Source organism: Acomys russatus, chromosome 6 (assembly GCF_903995435.1).
Source record: "Acomys russatus chromosome 6, mAcoRus1.1, whole genome shotgun sequence".
Taxonomy (NCBI): domain Eukaryota; kingdom Metazoa; phylum Chordata; class Mammalia; order Rodentia; family Muridae; genus Acomys; species Acomys russatus.
In genome coordinates, this window is record NC_067142.1 from 39,141,069 (window position 1) to 39,166,607 (window position 25,539).

At 37.3% G+C, this 25,539-nt stretch overlaps 1 protein-coding gene across 2 annotated transcripts in view; it reads left to right on the forward strand.

Annotated features, from left to right (window-relative positions):
• Window positions 1–25,539, forward strand: part of Kcnt2 (potassium sodium-activated channel subfamily T member 2) — a 328,896-nt gene that overhangs the window by 157,684 nt on the left and 145,673 nt on the right. For both annotated transcript variants that reach the window (XM_051147516.1, XM_051147517.1), the window contains exons 9-12: window positions 6,730–6,910; window positions 7,999–8,163; window positions 10,190–10,326; window positions 14,039–14,102. In XM_051147516.1, the coding sequence (XP_051003473.1) occupies window positions 6,730–6,910; window positions 7,999–8,163; window positions 10,190–10,326; window positions 14,039–14,102 (547 nt within the window). The remainder of the gene's footprint in view (window positions 1–6,729; window positions 6,911–7,998; window positions 8,164–10,189; window positions 10,327–14,038; window positions 14,103–25,539) is intronic.

A 25,539-nucleotide genomic window follows, 5' to 3' on the forward strand; every position in this document is an offset into this window, starting at 1 on the left:
AGTTAACTCAATCATTCAAAGGCATGTAAACTATGTCAATGCCGTGCTAAATACAACATGCACTTGAACTTATTCATTTTTACCATGCATTTATACGATTTGGATATAAACTATTATATGATACAGATAAGTTAATTCAAATGCATATTACAAACCCAAAATCTCATTTAACATGCGGTATGTATGTATGACTCTATAAGTATATATACACATATAAAAGTATTTTTAAATAATTTTATATATTTATGTAAATTTATTTATATAAGTATATATATATATATATATATATATATATATACTTATATATAGTTGTGCCTATACTTCTATTTGTTTTAACCACATTTTAAGTCTTTGGTGGTCCTGCCTGGCCTCAAATTCACTATAGCTGAGGATGACTTTGAAGACTTAGGCCTTTTGGCTCCATCCAATTGTTGAAATTACAAGCATGTACTCTCATATTATTATGGTGGTTTGAATAGGTATGGCCCTCCCTAGACTAATATGTTTGAACACTTGGCTATAGGGAATGGCACTATTAGGAGGTGTGGCCTTAATGGAGTAAATGTGTTACTGTAGAGGTGGGTAGTCAGGTATATATGCTCCTAAGCCCAGTGTGAGACAGTCTCCTTCTGCCCACACATCTCTCAGCTCCTTCTACAGTACAGTGTCTTCCTGTATGCTCCTTGCCATGACAATAATGGAATAAACCTCTAAAGCTGTAGGCCTGACCACATTAAATATTTTCCTTCATAAGAGTTACCATGGTCATAGTGTTTCTTCACAACAGTAAAACCATAACCGAGACACACGCCCAGCATTATGAAAATAATTTTAAAGTAAATGAATGAAGAAGTTACAAATGCTCACTGGTGGGGAGAGTGAAGACATTATTTTCTTGCCTATAGTTATATATAGTTCCTAAATATCTCAAATAATTATAATTAAACTATTGCAAAAATTGAACGATTTATAGATTGGTGCAGCAAACTGTCTTACACTTAATTAAGGCATGATTAATGTATAAAATGTATATAGCAAACACAACTATCTAATAAGTTTGACGTATGTTGCACCTATAACACTCAAACTGTAATCAAAGCAAAAAACATAATCTACTATTTCTACGCTGTTTCTATGTTTTTTGTGATCTGTGGGTCTATTTTTTGAATTTGTTATTTGATATTTTCAATATTTTCGTTCATATACTATGTATTCTGATTACTTCTACCACAGCCAGCTCACATCCTTATTATTCTATATACATCTCTTTTCCATATTTCATATATTTTTGCTTTGTTTTAAAGCCCACTGAGCTGAGCCATGTTCTTCTGTGTGACTATGGGTTTAGAGCAATCTGCAGGAGCCTACCTTGCTCAAAAGTGGATATGTAACTAAGCACCATGTCTTTCCAAGACTCCATCCTTAGACACTAGCTTGGCAAGGATGGGTACGAGCACTTAGCTCCCTACCTCTCTAACAAATGATGGAATGCCGACAAGCTCAGTTCTGTGTTGGTCCACTGTAGACAGCCACAGTTCCTTGATATTAAGTTTATTGCTGTTCCAACTTTAGTCACACACCGACAAGATGGCCTGACTTTCATGGTGTCAATTCTGAGGCTTAACTCATGGTGTACAGTAGAGTGACCAAGTTTCTCTATTTGGTGATCCAGGATTCCAGGAAAGAATTCTCAAGGTCTGTTAAAGCCCAGGATACTACAAATCTGAGAAAGCTTTGCAATCAATGGAAGCTCAGTAGACTTTTGAAAACTCACAGCAAAATTATGTAGAAATTATCTTTGAATAAAATGATAAGGGTTGTCATTGGTGAGCTACATTTAAAAACAGACAAATTGAAGGCTAAAAAGTACAGTGGGTGATATTTTGTAATTTATATCTAGGTAACAAATGTTTTCATTGGGAAATGATTATTTTATCTGTCATCAGATTTCAGTTTTAATATGTAATTAACCAAAACACAGGATTCTCAATAACACTTGAATCATTAAAATATTTTGATTATTGCAATTTCAAAATTATATTTTGTATGAAGTGTACATGTTGTGTTTAGTGCCATTGAGATGGCTTTGTGGGTAAAAGTGCTTGCTATCAAACCTGACAGCATCAGTTTGGTCCTTGTCATTAACATGGTAGAAGGAGAGAGCTGACTCCTGAAACCTGTTCTATGAGTCACACACACACACACACACACACACACACACACACACACACACACACGTATATGCACACAATTGTGCATGTATAATGATATAATGAATAAGTATTAGATAACACTTTATGTTTTTTTTATAAACTTCACATTCTAAAAGATATATCATTGTAAATAAGGAACATCTATTGTTACCATCCAATTCTTCTTGTTAGTTGTGCATGACCACACCTGAGAGATTAATTATATTGCAGTAATGTATTTGGTCAAGAAGGTAAATAAACTGACCTGAAATGTTTTATTGGTTCGTGTACATTGTGACTCAAAATTCTGAATCAATCTGTCTGGACCAATTTGTCCGTGTGGTCCTCAGAGCTGAACTGTCTGCTCACACACAGATGCTCTAGTGGCTGTCCAAAAACTATACACTGAGTTTTAACATATTTCCCGAAGCATAATTTACACATCATCAAATTCACTCCCCCTAAGTGTAAATTCAGCCATATTTTAACATATTTGCTGAGTTTTCTAGCAATCATCACAATCTACTTTTGGAACATTTCTGTCATCACACAAGGCAGCCACTAATCCGCTTTCCATTTCCACTCTGGGGAAGGCCCATAAACAAAGTCATGTGTGCTCTTCTCATTTGACTTCTTTCATCCTGCTGGTTTTAGTTTGCACTTGTAACTTCTATCACTATTTGATTCCTCTTCTTGCTTCATCTCATCCCTCCCTCGCTTTTTGCCCCCTCTCTCTCCATCCCATCTCCCCTGTCTCTGCTTGCTGAACAGAATGTTTTTCCTCTTCTTGCTTCATCTCATCCCTCCCTCGCTTTTCCCCCCTCTCTCTCCATCCCATCTCCCCTGTCTCTGCTGAACAGAATGTTTTATTGTGCTGCTCTAGTGATGCTATGAAGCATACACTTGAAAATGGATAATTTCCAAGAGATGTGCTTTTATGTCTAAGTTCTCAGTGCTTGAGTATTCAAGGTCAAGACGCCATAGGTTCCGTGTACAGTGAGAACATTCTCTCTGCTTCTAAGGCTTGTTAGTACTATGTCCTCACATGATGAGGCAGGAGGAAAATGAGCCAGTTTGCTTTAGTAATTTATAAAGTCATTGTTTCTGTTCACAAGGTTTGTGCTCATGACCTATGCTCCCTAATGGTCTTGCTGCTTAATACTGGGGCATTAGACATTTAATTTTCAACCTGAATTTTTGAAAGGGCATATTAAAATTCATATTTTCCTAAAATAAAAGCAGATAAGAAAACAATCAAACGCATTATATTACACTAGTAGTTTTAAAAGACTTAATATATCAACAAATAAGCTCAACAGCTCAACACCTGGTAACTGAAACAACATGAAATCCTTGGGGTTGGGGATAGTTTCCTTTAACTCCACATCAAAAGTTCTAGAGCCACTAGGCAATGGTTTGTTCTTAAGGTCTGGGGAAGACTCACCTGAATGACTTTTCTGGGCACAGTTCATAAAGGAACCCTCACAGCTGAGAGTGTGGGAGCACTGGTTCTCCCAGGTGATGCATGCCTGCAGCTGTTCAGCTGAGTTGTCTGAGGAAGCCTCACCCTCAAGACTTTACCGAACATTATCCTACTGGGGCCTATCTGTGTCAACCCCATTCGTAAGGCTAATCTCTCTGAGCAGAAAAGACATCTAGATGAACTAACTCTTCCAGGACTGTGCTCTTTACAGCTGCTGGCTTTTCCCAAAGCAATCATTGCCAGGGTTTATTTTCTGTGCCCTCTAGAGGAGTCTTATCAAGTACATATTATTAGGCAGTGTTGTGCTTGGACCCAATGAAGGGACTTAAGAGCATTGGGCCCCATTGAAGGAATCAGAGGGGTAAATCTACATAAGCCCAGAAATTCTTTGGATGTATTGAGTTCCTCACTTGAAACAACTAAAATCCCAGGCCATGTTGTTTTTGGCTTGGGGCAGTCATGCTGGTTTCAAACATCTCTAGAGGGACTTCAGCCTCTGTCTTCTATTGTGTCGATGTACAAATAGCGTCTGGCTTCCTTTCTCAAACTATTTTCCCACCCTTGGAGTTTTGTCATGAGAAACATATTTATTTTTCACAACTTGACCAGGCTGAGGATCTTCCAAGGCAGGTCATGCTGCTTTCTTTTCCACTATTTTATCTTTAAACCATTTCTCCCTTCTTTGATTTTAGCATACAGTCAGGCATGTGGCTTTTCCTCTGCTTTCTGAAAAAAAAATGTTCATTTTTCTTTTGATTATCCATCTATCTATCGTCTATCTAATCATCTATCTATCTTCCTTCCTTCCGATCTACCTACCTATCTATCTATCTACATCCTGGCTGTAGTGCACTCTCTAATCTCCTCCTAGTATCCCATAACTCCCACCCCTACCCACACACTCCTTTAAAACATTCATTTCTTAACCCAACTCATCAGGATCATCTTTGATACAAAGTGTTCCACCAACATTCTCCTGAATCCTTTCTCTAATCAATCTGCTACAATCTGGTCCTTCTGAACCCCTAGGGAATTTCCCTTATCACCACACTCAATGCTATATAGATCTTCCTCCATATTCACAGTTTTGCAGTGTCTACCCATTTTCAATTCCCAAAGTTTATTCAACATATATAGCCATTTATTAAGCCAAATCCTAGTTATTATTTTTGATATTTGTGTTGGTCCATTTCCATAAAAATACATGTGCATGAATAATTTATAAGTTGCATAAATTTTGTTTCTAATATTCAAATAGTAAGATGCCAAACATATTCTGGTCCAATTTGTGTCTTCTTGCTCTATCATCACATTACAGAATGTCAAGCACTAAGTAGGTTGGTGTCTTTATTCTCAGAATTTTTTTTATTAATTTATTCTTGTTACATCTCAATGTGTATCCTCCCATTCCTCTCTCCCGACCCCCCCCCATTTTCCCATTATCCCCCTCCCCTATGACTGTTCCTGAGGGGGATTACCTCCCCCTGTATATTTTCATAGGGTATCAAGTCTCTTCTTGGCTACCTGCTGTCCTTCCTCTGAGTGCCACCAGGTCTCCCCCTCCAGGGGACATGGTCAAATGTGAGGCACCAGAGTACGTGAGAAAGTCATATCACACTCTCCACTCAACTGTGGAGAATATTCTGACCATTGGCTAGATCTGGGAAGGGGCTTAAAGTTTACCTCCTGTATTGTCCTTGGCTGGTGCCTTACTTTGAGCGGGACCCCTGGGCCCAAATCTGCCTATCATATTGTTCTACTTGTAGATTTCTAGGACCCTCTGGATCCTTTTATTTTGCTATTCTCCCATGCGTCTCTCATTTAGAGACCCAATAGGATGCCCTCCCCTCTGTCCCAGTTTCCTGGTAAGTGAAGGCTTTCGTGGGACATGCCCCTTGGGCTAGTATGCAGATATAAGTGAGTATATACCATTTGAGTCTAGATTGGTTATTTCATGTATGAGAAAACCATGCTCATGATTTTTTATCACCTAAAGTCCCCATGTTTTAATATTGGTATACTAATATTGCTCAGCCTTGTTCAAGTCATTATGATTGCATCCTGGTTTTTATGTTGCAAATTTATTATTACTCTTCAACATGCACAATATATTCATCAATCATAGCTTTTTTACATTTTATTTTATAATCAAGTAATGGTACTCTATCTAATGCTATTTTAGTAATTCCCATTTGTGGACATCTTGTATCAATAAGAGTTTCTATGTTGAATCCTTTTACATATCAATTCTTTCTGTAAATGTTTGTTTGTAGGCTGCTGCATGAAAGGCACTTGTGTACTAGTTTGCTTTGTGATAGTATGGCCAAATGTTTGTGACTAAGTGATTCATAATGAGCAGAAGAGAAGTTTGTTGTATCACAGTTCTAAAGCCTGGGAAGTCCAACCTATAGGTGCCTAAAGTTGCCTGGGTTCTTCTTACTCCATCATAAAATGCTGGGGGTATGATGCAGTGTTGCAAAGAACAAAGAAACATTACATGCAATGGATAAACTATACCCCCAGAAGTAAAAATCCTCCTGCAACAATGACAACAATCCATTTAATGATGGTGGCTCCTCAATACTTCTTAAAGGTTCACTCCTGCTCAGTATTGTTACAATAGAAAATGAATATCAACAAGGTTTTCAGCAGCAACATTGTTCAAACTATATGTTTTGATTATTGTTAGCACATAATTTCCTATAGAGGCCTACACAAACATTAATACACCCTTATTCTCCCTTATTTAAACAGTAAAGACTTTTATGATCTTTACACATGTTAGACTTAGAAATTTCTGGGTTTCATTATCAATTGTTTTGCCTTAACATGCATTCAATATCTCTTGAAATAATTTATTGTGGTTAACATTTTTGGCTATTAAACATAAGAAAACTATATCTAATGTATGTGTTTAAAACCTTCAAAATTATATTGCTTAGAGGAAATTATACATAAATGGACTAATTATAAAATGTCTGTTGTGTTCAAAGAACAATAAAAAAATAATGTGTCCAGTTTGTGATTAACTGTAATTTATATCTGCTCTTTTAGCATTTGTGGAATTCAGCATCTAGAACGAATTGGAAAGAAACTCAATCTCTTTGACTCCCTGTATTTCTGCATTGTGACATTTTCTACTGTGGGCTTCGGAGATGTCACTCCTGAAACATGGTCCTCCAAGCTTTTTGTTGTTGCCATGATCTGCGTGGCCCTTGTGGTCCTCCCCATACAGGTAAACAGAACCTTGCTCACCTTTGGAGAAATGTGCAAAGCAGTCTGAAATTTGACCTTCTCTATTAATAAAAATACCACCTGGTTGTTTATTTAACACTAATATTGTAAGATATCTTATAATTAGTTTAATGCAGTGCTTACACTCTTACAGAAAGGTCTTATAAATTTTTATTAGGCACCCTTTTCTTGCTAGTCACAAATGATATCCCACAGTTTGGTTTCATTATTCCATATATTTTCTTGTAAATATAGATTATCTGATATTGGTAATTATATATTACTATTGTATATTATAATATGATATAGGTTCAAATTAAGGGATATTATATTAAGGGGTTAAATTTAAGAAATGAAAAAACAAAGGGATAAATTGCAGTGGATTAAACTTAATTTCTGACGTTCATCAACTGAAGCAAATTGTGGACGTTGTGTGTATAGATTATGAAGCAATTTGGATCATAATGGAGAGCTTTCCAAGGTCAGAGATATGCATGATGGCCAGTCTCCAGTTCTCCTTTATAATGGACCCTGGGTTCCCGTGAGGGAGGAGATCAAGAGCACAACATGATCAATAAAAATGAAACTTGCATGCTCGTTAGACAGCCTTAATCGATTCACACTGTTTCGCATACCTCCCTGACATTCCTCCACACCACCACACAGTTCACTGTAGAAGTCATTACTGCACAACTCGCATAGGGCACCATATCTCCCATTGAGAGATATGGGCATGATGGCATAGAAGAATTTGGAGAAAAACAGGCACTGCTGTTATATTTCATTTAGTGAATGACATATTTCATCCTACATCGCACAAAGCAGATGCATTAGCCTCATAGTAGTCCAGCGTGGTATAATAGTAAAGCAATTCTTATGTGTTACCTTGGAGACCCGAATCCCCTGGGCTTCATCTGCAACCTCTGTGGCAATCATGTGGTCAGCCCTTTTGTTTAAAGGGATATTGATAATCTGAAACTTAACTAAGGATAAGAAATGACATGTACCTGATAACAGTCGGGGCGCTGTACTGGGGTTTTCACTTTCATCCATGCTGGTTTTCATTCACATGTGAAACATTCGTTACAGTTTGAACAATTGGCCTATTTGTGGATGGAGAGACAAAAATCAGGTGGAAACTATAGTAGGCATCGAGCACAGACTGAGAAGCATGTTGTCCTGTGTGTCAGCTCATTGAAGATTGACTTACTGATGGATTTTTTAAATGAATTTTACGCGCATCCAAGACTACAGGTACATTTGGATTATATTTTGCACAATACAGATCATACTTAATAACACATCAGCTGATGTAACAGCCTGCATTCTGGCAAACCTTTATTTACATACCCTAGTTTAAAAAGTGTAAATGGAAGACTACAAATAGAACCAGGCACATTAAAAAAAATGCTGGAGGTATAAACAGCCTTAAGGTTTCTTTCTGTACCTATGCTAAAAGACAGGTGTAACTTATTGCTGAAAAGAAGGACTCTATTAGACTTAAAGGATTGTTTTTTCCCCTATTTGGTAAAGCTTAATTGATAATTTCATGAAGCAGTGGGTTTTAATATAAAATATAATAAAATAATGAAAAGCCATCTTGGAAATTATAGTCATACATTTTCTGATAGAAATGCTAGAATACGGAAGCTGCTTTTTGTAAGGTTCCAATGCTTGTGTGTGTGTATGTGTGTGTGTGTGTATGTGTGTGTGTGTGTGTGTGTGTGTGTGTGTGTGTCTTTGGGGGATATGTATGTGTCTGTGCATCAGAATGTATGCTTGCCTAGGGAAGCTAGAATATCATCTCAAATTCCTGAGGGTGGAGTTGTTGGCTGCTGTGAGCTGCTCAGTGTGGGTGCTGGGGAACACATTCGGGTCCCATGCTAGAGAATCTAGTACTCTTAATTAATAAGAAAACTCCCCAGCTCCTGAACTTCCCTATTTGTGAATTCATTTTCTGAAGTGTGACTAACCACTTCTTAATTCCTACTTAACGGCCCAAAATTAGAAAACAATGAGAAGAAATAAAAGCATGAATTTTAAAAAGTCCCTTTTTTTCTTTTTCTGTGAACATAAAACCTTTACATATTTCAACATTTAAAGATACTGAGACAACTTAGATTTAGCTAATTTTTTTCAATGTAATTAGTTTGGTTCAAATAAGAAAGTTGTTTGTTTTGTATTTCCTGAATGAATTTGTGTGAGTAAAACCTGAGACAGTACTGAATATCAATTGAATTCATATGTGATATATAAGAAAATAGTACTTTGATTTAACACTATTTATTCCTCTTATGTTCTTCAACTTTTTCTCATATTTTAATTTTCTTATAAATATTGCATATTATATAAAGAATAGCCAATAGAAAAATGATCCCATTATGATTAGCTCTCTCTAGTAACAATATCAAGATTTGAAATACTAACCGTTTTGCAGTAGATATAGGGCAACCAAATATGAAATGGTTGATTGGTTATGTAATCGAAATGAACTAATTGGTGACTAAGCTATAACACACAATTACAGGTTTATTGGGATCAGCACAGGAGGGGCAGGGGAAGGGAGAGTGGGTGCTGGATGTGGGGGGGAAGGGAAGGAGAGAGGGCACAGCACCAGAGTGTCTGGTTTATATAGTAAGCCTCTGTGAGAGGGGAAGCCCAGCCGTTAAGTAGAGGGCAGAGAATGTCTGCCATGCCCTGCAGCAGTACCTAACAATGGCGGTTAGAAAAGCTACATTCTTATACATTAGTTTTGTCATCTTATCATTTTTAATGCATTTGCCAGGTCTCTAAATGATGATACACATTGAAATATTTTGGTGTAAATTCATTTTTTAAGCCATTTATCGTTTTATTCAATATACCTACAACCTCCAAACTATACAATCAGAAGTTCCTCCAAGATACTAGTTCATTATATAATATTAGTTAAATGACTATTATAAAAGTATCACTTTTATAGTCCTAAACCTTTCTGTCTCCCGCTCAGTGTGTATCTTATTAAACTGAAGGTGATAACTACACTAAAGGAGTGTGTTGCACATGCTTCATGATTGTTTTCTCCCTGTGGTACTGATGCCGTAGAAATAGCTCAGGCTGACCGGGTGTTTGCGTATCTCACAGTATGGTTATCACAATACAGTCTTATTTAATTTTCCAAAGTTTAATATTAAATTTTATTTATCACCAATAGTTTATTCCAAGTTGATCATAGTTAAAGAAAAAGATCTTAAATATTTTGTGATCATGTCTATGCCATTATCCATTTTACCTTGCATAGGATTATTATGTGGTGATTTTGTGTCCTACGGAGATGGATGTGCAAGTTCGGAGGGTGCTACAGATTCCAATGTGGTCCCAGAGAGTGATCTACCTTCAAGGCTCAGCCCTTAAAGATCAGGATCTCCTGAGAGCAAAGTAGGAATTCACCCCACTTTCTATCTCCTATCTTTTTTCCCTCTTCTGTTTATTTATTTATTTAATCAATCACTTTACATACACATCCCCACCCCCTCCATCCTTTCCTCCCAGTTCTATCTCCACAACCCCCTCCTTCCGTTCCCTCTTTCCTTCCACCCTGAGAAGGGGAGGCCCCCAATTGGTACCTATCTACCTTGGTATATCAAGTGACTGCAGGACTAAGAACATCCTCTCCCACCTGGGAGTGACAAGGCAGCCCAACTAGGGAAATTGACCCAGAAATAGGTAGCAGATTCAGAGATAGCCTTTACTCCTATTGTTAGGGGACCCACATGAGGACCATACTACACATCTATTACATATGTATAGAGGGGTTAGGCTCTGTAAGATCTTTGCAAGCTCTTTGGTTGATGGTTCAGTCTCTGTGAGCCCCTGTGGGCACAGGTTAGATGTCAGGTCTTCTTGTGGTGTCCTTGACCCCTCCTGCTCCCTCTATCCTTCCTCCCACTCTTCCACAACACTCCCTGAGTGCTGGCCATTGCTTGGCCTTGGATCTCTGCATCTGTCTCCATCAGCTGCCAGACAAAGCCTCTCCGAAGACAGTTATGCGAGACTCCTGTCTGCAAGCATAGTAGAGTATCATTAATAGTGACAGTGGTCAGCCCTCTCCTTTGGAGTGGATCTCAAGCTGGGCCCGTCACTGGTTTGTCTCTCAATCTCTGTTCCACCATTGTCCCTTCTTGTAGACAAGACACATTTTGGGTTTTAGGTTTTATGTGTGGGTTAGTGTCCCCCTCCCTCTGCTGGGAGTCCCATCTGGCTAAAGGAAGTGCTGCTGACTTCGTGCTCCTTAACCCTCTTTGCTTAGAGTCTCAGCTAGGATCACCCTCATAAACTCCCAGGAGCTTCTCCTGTCTCAGAGATAGCCCCTCCACTGGATATCTGTCCTTTGACCTAGTTCTTCTCTTTACTTTCTTTCCTCCTCTGTCTGCCCACGTGCTCCCCACTCTGGTTATCTTCCCCACCCCATCTTCCACCCAGTTCCCTTCCTCTATTTCCTTTGGATATTCTGTTGTATTTCCTGTTCTGAGTGAGACTCAAGCATCTTCCCCTGGGCTTTCCTTTGATTCTTTGGGTCTTCTGTAGTGTGGTTATTCTGTACCATATGGCTAATATAAACTTATAAGTGAGTAAATACCAAGTGTGTCCTTCTGGGTCTGGGTTATTTCACTCAGGAAATCCGGGATACTATCTCTCATCTTTAGTCTCCAGTCCTTTGATAACTTTTCTCTCTTAGTTTTTCAAGCTGTGTTTCACAGCTATTTAAATATAAAATTTAGATCTGTTTTACTAATTGTAGAATGTTAATGCTGAAGCCAGAGGCTCCTGTTTCTTACTTTTGTTTTGGGCAGTGCAATGAGAAGTTGTCATGATAGAATTACCACTGCTGTCAGAGATAACCAAGAGGAGTTCAGACTCCCTGTTAGAGATGTCTCCAAGTTTCACGATTCTAGTTTTATTTTGCAAATAAAAACTTTGGACTAAATATTATATGAGATAGCAAAGCAAGGAGTCAGGCTTGGAATTTTAAGGTTTTAGCATCAGGCAGCCACACCTTTTGTCTTGCTGGGGTCAGAGCCTGAAAAATCCTCAGAGATGGAGGAAACAGGGTGCTGAGGGGCCCTGCAGAGTTGCCCTCTATTGTCCATATGCCTCTCAGCAGAGCTTAAAAGGTGACTTGGTCTAACCATTTGTTGCGGGAAATTGATCTTCCAGCACAGAAGTAGAGTAACAGATTGGGCTGAGAGGACTGATGTCACCTGGGAATCAGGACTAACACCAAACAACTGCCTTAATTTTAAATCCAGAAGAAATCTTTAGCTGGTGGGGTGTGATGGATGACTTCTGCCACTTTCAATGTTCTAAGCATGACTTCATGCTACTTTTTAGACACTCTTATGTACTGTTGTAAATGTGAAGGTTTCCTCATCACAGTATATAGCCTAAGACTTTTCTGTGCATGCCTCACCTAATGACCCAAGTGATGCTTAGTTACCTAGTAGTCATGAATTCTGACATTAGTTTTGATATATTAAGGGTAAAATAAATTTAGAGGAGGCTTGTTTTAGTTAATGTTGTTATTTATGAGACAAACTGAGCAGAAACTACCACAGTAAAATGAATGGTAAATTTTAGAAAGTTAAATATCTTAGAGTATATATATTATCTAGAGTGTATCTCTATTAAACACTCTATGTGACAGTTTGGTAATCAGTGAGATGTTCCCAAATTTTCATGTGAATTGCAGATTACCTATTTCTTATTTTATGTCTATATAATTATTTGGGTACCCGAGAATAAATTTCCAAATTTCTTTCTTCTAAATCTCTATATTCTTCTGTCTGTAGAAATCATTCTCCTTAAAATATATGAGTAAAGTTCCTCACAGAGCTCGTCTATGGTGTGCTGATATGTCCATGTGTGCTTTTTATTCTAGGAGGAACTTTTTTTCCTCTAGGAATTGAATCTGGGCTTTCTTTTAGCTGTAACTATCTCAGATAGATGCTATTTATATTTAAGTATCATGACTAACAACAAAATGATTCTCCACAAGAAAGGGTCACACTTACAGAAAACCATCTATGGGAATTGAAAATGAGCAAATTAAAGAAAAGAGATGATTCAGAGACTATTGGCCAGCTCTCACTCTTCAAAAAGCTGTTCTGAGAAAGACGTTAGGGTGATGGACTATCATGTTTATGTACATTTCTAATCCTGGTTTCATTTAAAAGATGTGGGATTTAACATTAACTAATACATTCTTCAGTGTAAAATGTCTCATGCAAGGAACAAGGAGTAGGACCCTCCAAACAAACCCCTCAGGTCAGTTGCATGACTTAACCGCTTTACTGAATATTATGCTTAGAAAATATTGTTCAATGCACGTGTTATTTAGCAACTGTTCCTCAACATTTTCTTCAGAATTGTTTTGTTTGGATTATTTTCCTGGGCTTTTTAATCTCTCTTTTGCAGTGAAAACAATTTTTTGAAGAATCTAACTTTATCAGAGTATGCCAGAAAGATAATTCTTTCCACATTTGAAAAATAAACATTTTTATGTTTAAAAATTACTGCTTATGAAAGCCTAAAACGTATTTCTTTTTAGTTACTAACTTTCATAATTAAAGAACATTAACATGAGAGAAAAGAGTTTGGAACAAAAGGTTGAACAGTCTCCTGGAAACACCAACAAACAGTGCAGTTTGAATTGAAAACATTAAGTGTATCTGTTTCCTCTCTCTAACTGAGTCGCTGAAGCTGAAATGAGTGAGTCATAAAATGATGATCAACAGTGTTCCTAATTTGTGCAAAGTATATTAATAAAAGTCTATAATATATAAATATATAAGCATATTTATATTAATGCTATCCATAAATAAATTAAAATAAGGGGCAAAAGCAAATTCCATTTATTTTTCTGCATTAAATTCTGGAGCTCGGAGACTATGCAAGCTGTTTTTCTCACAAATAGTCATGTTCGGCAAAATATGCAACTGTTCTTTATGTTTAAAGACACACATGTAGGATGTGGACCAGGTGACTGTGCAACTGTCCTTTAAGGACACACCTGTAGGATGTGGACCAGGCGACAACACTGTCACTCCAGGGGCATATCAGTATAGTTACTGTTTCCTGTCTGTGTTTGTAGGATGGACAATGCAGAGGCCTGTTTCATTCTGAGTAGCCGCTGCGAAGTGGACAGAACATCATCTGTAAGTTCCCTAAAACCTCCTCAGGATACTGTGGTTTCCACCATACAAGATTTTTGCCTACTTTGAAAAAAAAAAAATAACCTATCATAATGAAATTTTGTAACCTTAAATTTTCACTAAAGTTAAACAGCTATTTATTAGCTATGATTATCTTAACATTAAAAATATTGTCTGATATGTCAACACAATTGTTTTACTAATCTTCTACCTGCTTTCTACCATTCCTCTAGCTAAACAAGTCCTAAGAGATAGCGATTATTGACATGGCCTAAATTTCACTAACTTCAGATGAAGGCAGGTGGTTCAAGCAGATTCTAATAGAATCAGCTGGAGGGTTATTTAAAAAGAACAATAAGCTGTTTTGAAAATTCTTTTCAAATTAGGTTGGGAACTGGAAATATTTATTGTTTAAGAGTATCCCTAGGGATCAATTTGGAAATTTTTGACTTAACAAATATCTGTAATATATTTATTTATGTCCAAACTTCTTTAAATCAAATTAATTTAAAAGAATTGCTAAATTTTCACTTGGCCTGGGCGAGTGACCTCCACAGTTTGGGGTGGTGTGGATGGAGGGATCCAAGAGCAGATTCACCCTATTCCCTGAAGCTCTTCTGGCTAGGGGCTCCGGAAAGTCCTCTCCCCAAACATTTGCAAAATTATCACCACCATGGAAGGAGGAAAAGGCTACCTGCTCAGTCACCTGATCAGCAGGGCAGGGTTAGTCTTCACTAATTGGGTGAGAGATGCTGAAAGGTATTTACCCAATAGAACCATTGCAAGTGGGACTGAAGATGTATTGCTTTAACAATAGGGCTCTTCCTAGCCATGGGTTCAATCTCTGGCACTGTAATGAGAAGGAAATAAACATAAGATTAAACTGAAAAAAAAAAAAGAATTGCTAAATTATGACTTAACTTTTCTAAGAGATAGTTTAAATGCATTAATTCTTTTATAAACTTTTAAATATATTTCTCTTTGTCCTTTCTTTCATCTATCTTTCTTTCTTTCTTTCTTTCTTTCTTTCTTTCTTTCTTTCTTTCTTTTTTCTTTCTTTCTTCTTTCTTCTTTTCTTCTTTCTTCTTTCTTCTTTTCTCTTTGTCCTTTTCTTTCATCTATCTTTCTTTCTTTCTTTCTCTTTCTTTCTTTCTTTCTTTCTTTCTTTCTTTCTTTCTGAAATAGTCTCAATATGTATCTCTGGCTTTCCTCAAACTCATTATGTTGACAAGGCTGATCTCTACCTCACAGAAATACATCTGCTTTTGCCTCCCAAGTGCCAGCTTCAGTGCACTCTTTCTTAAGGGTGCATTATGTATTTATATTGATTAAATACTTGTTTTTTCTGTATTACTAAGCCTTTATGTCCACTTCAAGGTTTCTGTGGGTAGCCCACAAATGAAAATATTTAATATGTTCTATAATGATCGCATGACTAGAAAATTCAGTAACAGCACTTGCAGTATGAGTTCTGAACATTTTTATGCACCAAACGGGAGTACTTTATTTTGTGTGAATTTAGATTTTTAAAAAAAAATATGGTAAGCTATATGACATGGTAACTGCAATTTACTTGAACTTCTGACCAATATTTTTGTAAATTTAAAAACAATATTCTTATCTTTCATTAAAAGATGGTTTCCATGAATTGATTCCATTTCCATTAATTTCATATGTTGAAGACTTTATTCTTAATGGCTTAAGATTTGAACTTATCCAAAGTTAAGGTGTTGACAAACATTTAACATTGTAATGAAGCTAATATCATGAATTCTACCCGAAATAATGGTGTATTATATAACAAGATGGACACAGAAAAATTTTCAAATGAACATGAAAGCATATACAAGATTCAAAGATGTTCACTTTACAGTAATATTTCCCTCCGCAGCTCTGGTAGGAGTCAAATACCCACCACCGTGAAGTAATATTCTAGCATTTGGTTCTGTGAAACAACAGACTTCTGAGATTTAGAAGGAGTTTAGGAAGCATTATCATAGCAGCGCAGGAACCATTCATTTGAATGATCAGAAAAGCTCTTAAATAGTTCTTTTGTAACCTATATTTTAAAAATGTCAGGGCTGTAGAGATGATTCAGTGGTTACTAGCATGTACTGCTTTTACAAAAGAACCCAAGTTCTTCTCCCAGAAACTTTATCAAGTGGCTCTCTGCCGTGTGTAATTCCAGCTACAGGAGGAATTTCCATACCGGCGGTTTGTGCTCTCTGTCTCTGTCTCTGTCTCTGTCTCTGTCTGTCTCTCTCTCTCTGTCTCTCTCTCTCTGTCTCTCTCTCTCTCTCTCTCTCTCTCTCTCTCTCTCTCTCACACACACACACACAAACACACACATACACACACTTAAAAGATATTTTAAAAAGTCCTTGCTCCTCTCATTTTCGCACGTACATTATTATAATCCAGATTTTCTTTACTTCATGTAATTATGACTTGAAGTTTCATAAACACTTTGACATAGAAGTCCTCTAGTCAGACCTGATAAAGCAATGAATTTGAGTTGACACAATCGAACACTATCTCCATTTTCTTGTAGATTGTTTTACATGTAGTTGTCAGTCTTGTGCTCGTCACATGGTGTCTTCATTTGACAGCTCTTACCCTCATTAATCGATGAGCAAAGAGGTATATTCCCGAGGAAATAAATGCACAGTATCTATGTGAGTTAACCTTACACATGGATGTGGGAAGACTTAATTGAAATAACTGCAATGTATTTCCTCCTGATTGTAGTAACTTGGCAAGAAATTCATAAAAATATCCATAAGGACTGAAGGTTAAGTGGATGAGGCAACAGTAGTAGAATTTTGGAAGGTAGAAAGCAAGTAGGTGAGTGGGAACTGACTCCTCCAGAAAGAAGTTAAATTTTAGGTTTAGAGACAGAATGTATCACAAACAGGCTGCTGTTGGCAAGGTGACCTCAAAAGCTTCCGGAAGGAAGGGTACAGATGCTGCTGAAAGTGGAGCTGCATGTAGGACTTGTTCAAAGCTAAGGCATGTCCAGAGAGAGAGTCTCTGCATCTCCCAACACTTGTACCTCTGGTTACTTTCTGAAGCCTAGGAGACGAGGTATATTATTTGTGCAATTGGGACTGTGAATTCTCTACTTTCTAACTCAGAAAGCAAATCTGGGGGACCTAGGTACATGATGTATCTCAGTGGATTGAGACAATTTGTTTAATGTCTTTTACATGTTTCTTCAAATAAATGTGCCTTCCAAAAGTGGTCCATCATAAGAAAAAAAATGTAGTATGTGCAGGTATGTGTGTATATGTGTATGTGTGTGTATGTGTGTGTGTGTGTGTGTGTGTGTGTGTGTACATATGGAAATGAATTTATATATTCAAAGGTATTGAAGACCAGCTTTGACATCACAGAGGAAACTGAGTCAGGGCATAGATCCAATGGTGCCTGGTGACCCTGCACCATTTCTCTGAGGGCAACTTTCCAGCCAGAACTGATTGTTACTGGCAATGGCACTGATAGTGGCAAATAGAGGGGCCAGAATTAAATTGCTGGCAGTGGACCAGTACTGATAGCTTCCTGGTGGGTGCTTACAGCTACCATGTAAGTGAGGAGTAGGACTGATGACTCCTAGCGGGGGCGTTCTACTGATAGTAGCAAAGCAAATAAAAAAGAAATGAAAGGAGAAAAAAGACAGACACACACACTTGATGATGAAGTAAGACAGACTCCAGCAGGCAGGTTTCAACAACTTTCTTCTAGAAGCTGCTTTAACATTACTCATATATATACATACATACATACATACATACATACATACATACATACATTCATACATACATACATACATACATACATACATTCATAAGTATGCACTACATACGTACGTAAATACGTACATTCACAAACACACACATATTCACATATTAGGTGGATGCAAGTGGATTCCAACAACCTTACACACATATGTATACACACACACACACATCTTGGTGGCTGGAACAAACTGAAGAACAAGGTCCAATAACTTCCTTATTTCTCCCACAGCTTATATAGCCCAGCAAGATCTTTCAAGCAGCACAAAAATCGCAATGTGGTTACATTCTATTTTCTTTAAATGTTTTATTACAATGAGTATATGTAAGGATAACATGTTCCCCAATAACTTCACATGATCACATGTTTTATGCATCATCGGTAAAAAACCAAACATATAAACCAAGTTATTTCCAAGAACACATATATGTTTGTAATTAAGCACTGTGTTATATATTAACAATATAAGCAAACAAGGTATTTTCTCAGCTAGCCTTTCTTTACTGGCAGGCTGCACTTTGCAGTGACAAAGAATCAATTATCTTAAAAACTAATTTTATAAAAATCTTAAAAGAATCACAACTCTAAATTTCTCTATTAAAATCAGCCATTTCGACTTTAAATCCTAAAGTTGCTCATCTACTCATTAATATTTTTATTAAATTATATCAGGAAGCTGATGGCAAAAATAACTATAAAAATTAGTTACCTTGAAGTCCAGCTTCAGTGACTCAAATCAGCTGGTGCAAATTGGGATAACGTGTTTGCTCACCTACCTCAAAAAAGTCCCTATTTTTACTATTAAGAGTGTACTATTTCTTTTTTTTTTGCTTTTTATAATATCATTTTTTATTAATTCATTCATATTACATCTCAATTGTTATCCTGTCCCTTGTATACTTCCATTCCTCCCTCTCTCCCGCTTACCCCCTACTCCCCTCCCCTATGATTGTGACTGAGGGGGACCTCCTCCCCCTGTATATGCTCATAGGGTATCAAGACTCTTCTTGGTAGCCTGCTGTCCTTCCTCTGATGGCCAGCAGGGCTCCCCATCAATGGGACGTGGTCAAATATGGGGCACCAGAGTACATGTGAAAGTCAGTCCCTACTCTCCACTCGCCACTTAACTGTGGAGACTATCCTGTCCATTGGTTAGATTTAGTTCAGGGTTCGAAGTTTACTGCATGTATTGTCCTTGGCTGGTGCCATAGTTTGAGCAGAAGTCCTGGGCCTGAATCGTCTGTCATAATGTTCTTCTTGTAGGTTTCTAGGACCCTCTGGATCCATCTATTTTCCCATTCTCCCATACTTCTCTCACCAAGAGTCCCAATAGGATGTCCTCCCCTCTATCCCACTTTCATGATAAGTGAAGACTTTCATGGGATGTGCCCCTTGGGCTAGTGTCCAGATATAAGTGAGTGTACACCATTTGAGTCTTTCTGCTTCTGGGTTAACTTACTCATTATGATCATTTCTAGTTCAATCCATTTGTCCACAAATTTTAGGAATTCCTTGTTTTTTTTTTAATAACTGAGTAGTATCCATAGTGTAAAGGGATCAGAGTTTCTTTATCCATTCTTCTACTGAGGGATGAGTGTACTTTTTCTTAACTTCAAGTCATTCCCTAAGATTTTCTACATCAGAGCCAACAACAAAAAAACATCTTTACCTAACTTTCCTAAAATCTTTTTCCTAATATTTTTTATGTTTGAGCCACTGGCAAAAACATCTTTACCTAACCTTGCTAAACAATCTATTTTTCCAAATTTTTCTAAGGGTAGTGGTCACTGCTAGCAATCTACATCAGCAGATTATTTTCAAGGGTGGTGGTTGAATCATTTACCTGTTCCAGTAGCAATGCCTGAAAGAGATCTGGCATTGCTATTGTGAGTGTCATAATATGGCCCAATGAGGGGTTGGAAGCCCCCCTGTTAGTACTCCTACAACTCAAACATTACAAGAACTATGAGCAACACAAGCGTAACAAGCAGATTTATGCCACAGAACAGTCTGAAGTCTTCAGTACACATCAGTCTTGGGGTTCTGCCTCGCTGAGACAGGCCCATGGTGGGTATGCTAAACAGTGGCCCATATTCCATGAGTTCTGGAGCTGTCTGCTATTCTCTGTGCATGGCCCCCAATGCACATGAGTATACAAAGTCAGACTTCCCTGGTGTAATGTGTCATTACCATATAGTGAAACCCTATATTATAGCACCCAAACAGCAATCACTGTTTCTCTTTTAGCATTTTTTTTTTTTTTTTTAGCATTTTTCAGTCTTCAATGCTTTTCCTTTCTACACATATTCAGCCAACAGTGGTCACTGGACATTTTAGGGAATTATTAAAACTAATCATAAGGAAAAGATAACAAAGGAACACAAAATTTATCCCATATAGAAAGGAGTAGTCAGGAGAAGTAGAAAACACATTCTATAAATGTGGACAAAGAAATCGGTTTTACAGTATCTGTTCATCAAATGTTGGCATTCAGTAAACACCTGGAAGTGTAATGTGAGATTATGATGTGGATATCAAACAATGATCATGGGTTAAAGAACAAAACAAACCAAAACAGCCAAAAGCTCACCCAGGAATTATATAACAGACTCCTGAAAGCAAATATGAATTAACAAAAGGAAAATCCAGTAAGAGGCCTAGAAGGTAAACTCTAGGACCCTGGCTGAAGAAAAATAAAGTGCATAATAAAACTAACTGAGGATTAAGTAATTGAAACCATATCTACACGTTAAGAAGTGATGAGAAGGGACCAAGAACCAGCTTTCTCACTGAATCCCAACAATGTTCAAAAATATTTCAATCTAATCCAATCAACTTTTGAAGCTGAAATTGTCAGATCTGTAAGACTTGCTTATTGTAGTGTAATGATACTGGAATAACTAAAGTTTCATTGGAGGTATGTGGGTAACATAGGGAGAAAAATTAACGCAATTAGAAAAACTAAAGGAGAAAGAGGGGGAAAACATTTAAAACTAAAGATGGAGAATCCAAATATCTTCATGGATTTAATTTGAGTGGTTTGTTTTCTTTGATGGGGGAAATGTATTTTTATTCATGCCAGTATTATATAACAAAATGACAGTAAGCAAAGTTTAATTTTATTTTTAATTACACACACACACACATATATATACACAAATGTACATACACACACAAACATATACAGCATACACAAACATAAGCAGTTCTGGAACTAGAAATACAAAGCACAATCTTTTCAAATTTCTGGAAAAATATAACTTTTTCACTTAGAAATCTATATGCCTGGGAATCTTTTTCTCAAAAAGGAAATAATATGATAAAAGGAAAGTCACTGGGATTTGGACAGATTAATTTTCAAATAGCCTGCAACTCTTAGGAAGAAATTAAAGATGTGCACTGGAAGCAAAAATGAACACTGATACCCAACAGCAGTGGAGAGCGTTGACTTTCCTTCTCCTTGTTACCATGAAAGCAAGATTTGAGCAACAGCTAAGCAGCAGTGTCCATTTGCAGTACCTCCCAGCACAGGGAGAACTGCCCACGGACAGTCCTGAATTTGCTGTTCCTTGACGTGGGTGAACATATTGAGAACCGATTTCCTATTGACAAACGCTGCACAGAAGATGTGCCCTCTTCAAATGTACAAGTTGAAGCTTTGACTCCCACAGTGCCACAGTTGACTTGAATTCAGGCATGGGGCTTTAAAATAAGAAATGAAATTAATATGAAACCATTAGGATGGTCCCTCATAAAGTGCTTGCATTTTCATGGGGAGAGGAAATTTTGAGACTAAAGACCACTACTACAGGGCAGTGTTATCTGGAGCCAGCCAAGGCAAGTGTCTGACAATGAAACCCATCCCTTTGGTCCATCTCTTTAGTGCCTTGTGATGGACAGTGGCTTCCTGAACTGTCAAATAAAAATTAAATAATCCTCTTGTCTACAAACCACACATGTCTGGAATACTTTGTTTTGACTGCCTAAATAGAGAATATATACTTTGCATTCATGATTGGAAAAAACAAATGCCCAGAGTACAATATAGTCTCAAGAGAAAATGAGATACTGCAGATTGAAATGTAACTGTGGTGCTCTCCGTGCCTTTTCAAGAGTTGTCAGCAGTATGAATGCTCATCAGTCATCATATCTCAATTAACTCTGAATTCTAGTCCAAGGACGTGGAGCGTGGGAGTTGGGCATGGCGTCAGGTTAGAAAACAGAGAGCTCTACCTTTCTGTCATTGGAAGCCTGTAAACAAGGTTTTAAAAGGAAAAACAAATCAAGTAATAAGAAGTAGTACTGTCAAATTTAAAAATAAGGAAACAGTGGGAAAATAATTAGTATTTACTCATCAAGGTAAATGTTATTTTACAGACACTATAGTTGTGGCGTCTATTTCAACTATATGTGCGTATAGATTTAAGTGTTTTTGATTACATAGGATATGTAATGTGATTTTGCTTTGGCAAAAATTCATCTTATGATGTACATATAATGTGCAGGATATAAAGGAGTTCCTTTTATATCACCTTTATATTATCCTTTAAAAACAAGTGAAAAAATGGACAGATTTGCAGTTGAGCAGCATGCATACTGTTATTTGTTCATGTATCTTAAATTGTAACTGTCATCCTCAAACTCGATGGATTATTTTTCTTTATTAACAGCTACAATTGAAAGTTGTAAGAGAATCCATACAAGGCTTGGTAAAATAGGTAGTATACTGCATGTGTTCTATGGTTTTATTAAGTACTTGGTAGCTTTGGTGGGGTGAGTTACTTCTTAGGAAGCCAATATCTATTGGTCCTATCACATCTTATGGCCTCAGAAGGAAGGAATATGAAGGGAGTTTCATTTGGGTCAATCAAACTTCAGGATTTAATAGAAACAAAACAACAACAACAACAACAACAACAACGCACACACACAGAGGCAATGATATCTTTGCTTTGTGTCTCTTGTTGTATTTGGGCCATTGGAAACTTATGGAAGTGTCTATGCTTTTTGACAAGAAAAACATTTCTGGATGTTGTTATGAAATATATGGCTATTTCTCAAGAATACTTATTGGGACACAGCAGTATGTTTTTACTCATCTCTTTTTAAATTTATTTATTTATTTATTTTGTCCAGGGGGCAGTGGCAAATGCTTCAAACCAGAAGGGCATATTTTAAAAACATAAAATCCTATAAAGTTGTGTTTATTATCTATCTCTATATCTACTTATGTATCTAGTTATATCTTACTGTATCAACCATATTTCTTGTTCTTAAATGTTGTCTCATGTTATGATGTTATTTGCTGGGAAAGATCTGCCATAGTTAAGGATGCAAATGCTACATTATGTTTAATCGAGAGGGTGCTTAAACAGTTCCACCAGCCTGCAGCCGTCGTCCTGCACTTGGGGCAAATGTACTCATGAGAGTAGAGAACACTGTTCATTAATTCTTCAACAGTTAACAAACACATCTTTTTTATGCTTTATAAAAGAACAATGCCTGATTCACTTCTTTGCAGGACTAGATGGTAAATCTAAGGGGGGAATGGGGTAGAAAAATTATTTCAATTGTTTAAGTAAATTGCCCTCTCTGAGTAGAAAGTACATGTGGGGAGCAAAGCATGCCTGCATCATGATTTTTCTAATCTCTCTATGATACAGTCACTTCATATGCAGTCGTCAGTTTTGCTCATTTTTTAACTGATAATTTGGGAATTACTGTATTTTCCTTATGCTTCTAGTGTGCAGTAAGTTTCTTAGAGAGCTTTGAGGGCTCGAGGCAATATGTGCTCTGATTTAACATTTTCTACTTGGCTAAGAATGATAAAATCTCTTTAAGTGGAGTCAAATTTACTCCCCATAAATATTTGAAACATATCAGACATTATAGGAATGTTTTCTCTGTATATTGTATGTAGTTAAAGTTCATTCCTAGGCAATATCTTTGCATACTTTGTGTTGAAAAATCACAAAAACCACTACTAGAATGTGTATGTAAGGTCATATTTAACTGACTTTAGGGAGCAATAGAAAGTTTTACTTTGTTTCCAATAGTTAATTTAACAGTAGTTACTTTTTACAGCAGAGAAAGAGCAATTGAACAGGTAACATTAAGTGATGTTTCTCTTTTCTTAGGCTTAACCTCAATTCCAAGGATAAAAATGTGAATTTAATGAGTGAAATCTTTGGATTCTAAGGAAGACAAAACTTGGGGAAATTTTTTAAGAAGTTTCAGCTTTCCTTCTTCTTTCCTCTCTTTCCTCCTTCCCCCTTTCCCTCTCTTTCTTTCTCTCTCTCTCTTTCTTTCTTTCTTTTTTGTAGATTACTCTCTCATACAATACATCTTGGCCACAGTTTTAGTTCTCCACTCTTTCTTGCTCCACAGACCTCCTCTCTCCTCCAGATCCATTCTTCTTTTTCTCCCATCTGAAAAGAGCAGGCTTCCAAGAAATAACAACCAAACATGACAAAATGGAGTATAGTAAGACAAGGCAAAAGATGGTCACAGGAACTCAATAGGAGAGAAAGAATCCTGTGAGCAGGGAAAAAGAATCCTGTGAGCAGGAAAAAGAGTTGGAGTCCCACCCACTACCACAGTAGGAGTCCCACAAAACCACCAAACTACGAGCTACCACATATATGCAGAGGACCTGGAGCAAAACCATGTAGGCCTGATGCTTGCTACTTTAGTCACGGAGAGCCCATGTGAGCCCTGCTTAGTTGAGTCCTGGTGTCCTCCATGCCCTCTGACTCTGGCAATCTGTTCCTGCCTCTTGTGCTGGGTTCCTTGAACACCAAGGGGAGTGAATTGATTGGAGACAGTCAATTTAGACTCTACATAAAAGTCTGGATGTGGTACTCTGAATTCTTTCTTTTCTGTTCCACATTGACACATTCAATATCCCATGGATGTTAACCTCTACAATCCTTTCACCCATGCCAGTTTGCAGAAAGTAACCTACTCTAGAATCAGCCTGAGCTGCTTAGGGATCTCTATGGGACTCCCTTGGCCATCAACTCAACCAAATGCAGCCCAGTCCAACCACCAGAAGCTTTTCATGGCTATAAAAAATAGCTAGTTGAGTCTTCTAATCCCTTATTACTAGGACTCCTCACTAGGATCATCTTTATGGGTTCCAGGAAGTTTCAACTACACTAAGTTTCTGCACTGCTACCCAAATGTCCCCAAATCCAGCTCTCTCTCCTCACACTCTCTCCATCCATGTCAGCCCCCCCCCAACTTCTTCCTTTCTACTCCCATCCTTATTTGCCCTCAGTACACCTGCAAAATTTATTCTATTTTCCTCTCCAAGGAATGTCTGTGATTTGCCCAAGACTTCATTTTTACCTAACATTTCTAGGTCTAAGGATTATTGACTCATTATTATTACTTAATAGCTAATATTCTCTTATAGTGAATAAATATCATATTTGTCTTTATGAGCCTAGGTTATCTCACTCAGGATGTTTTTTTCCAGTTCCATCCATTTGACTGAAATTTCATGGTATCACTTTTTTTTTTTAACAGTTGAGTAATACACCATTGTCTAAGTGTACTCCATTTTCTTTATCCTTTCTTCTCTTGAAGGACATCTAGATTGTTTCCAGTTTGGGGTCATTATGAATAAAGCCATAAAAAACAT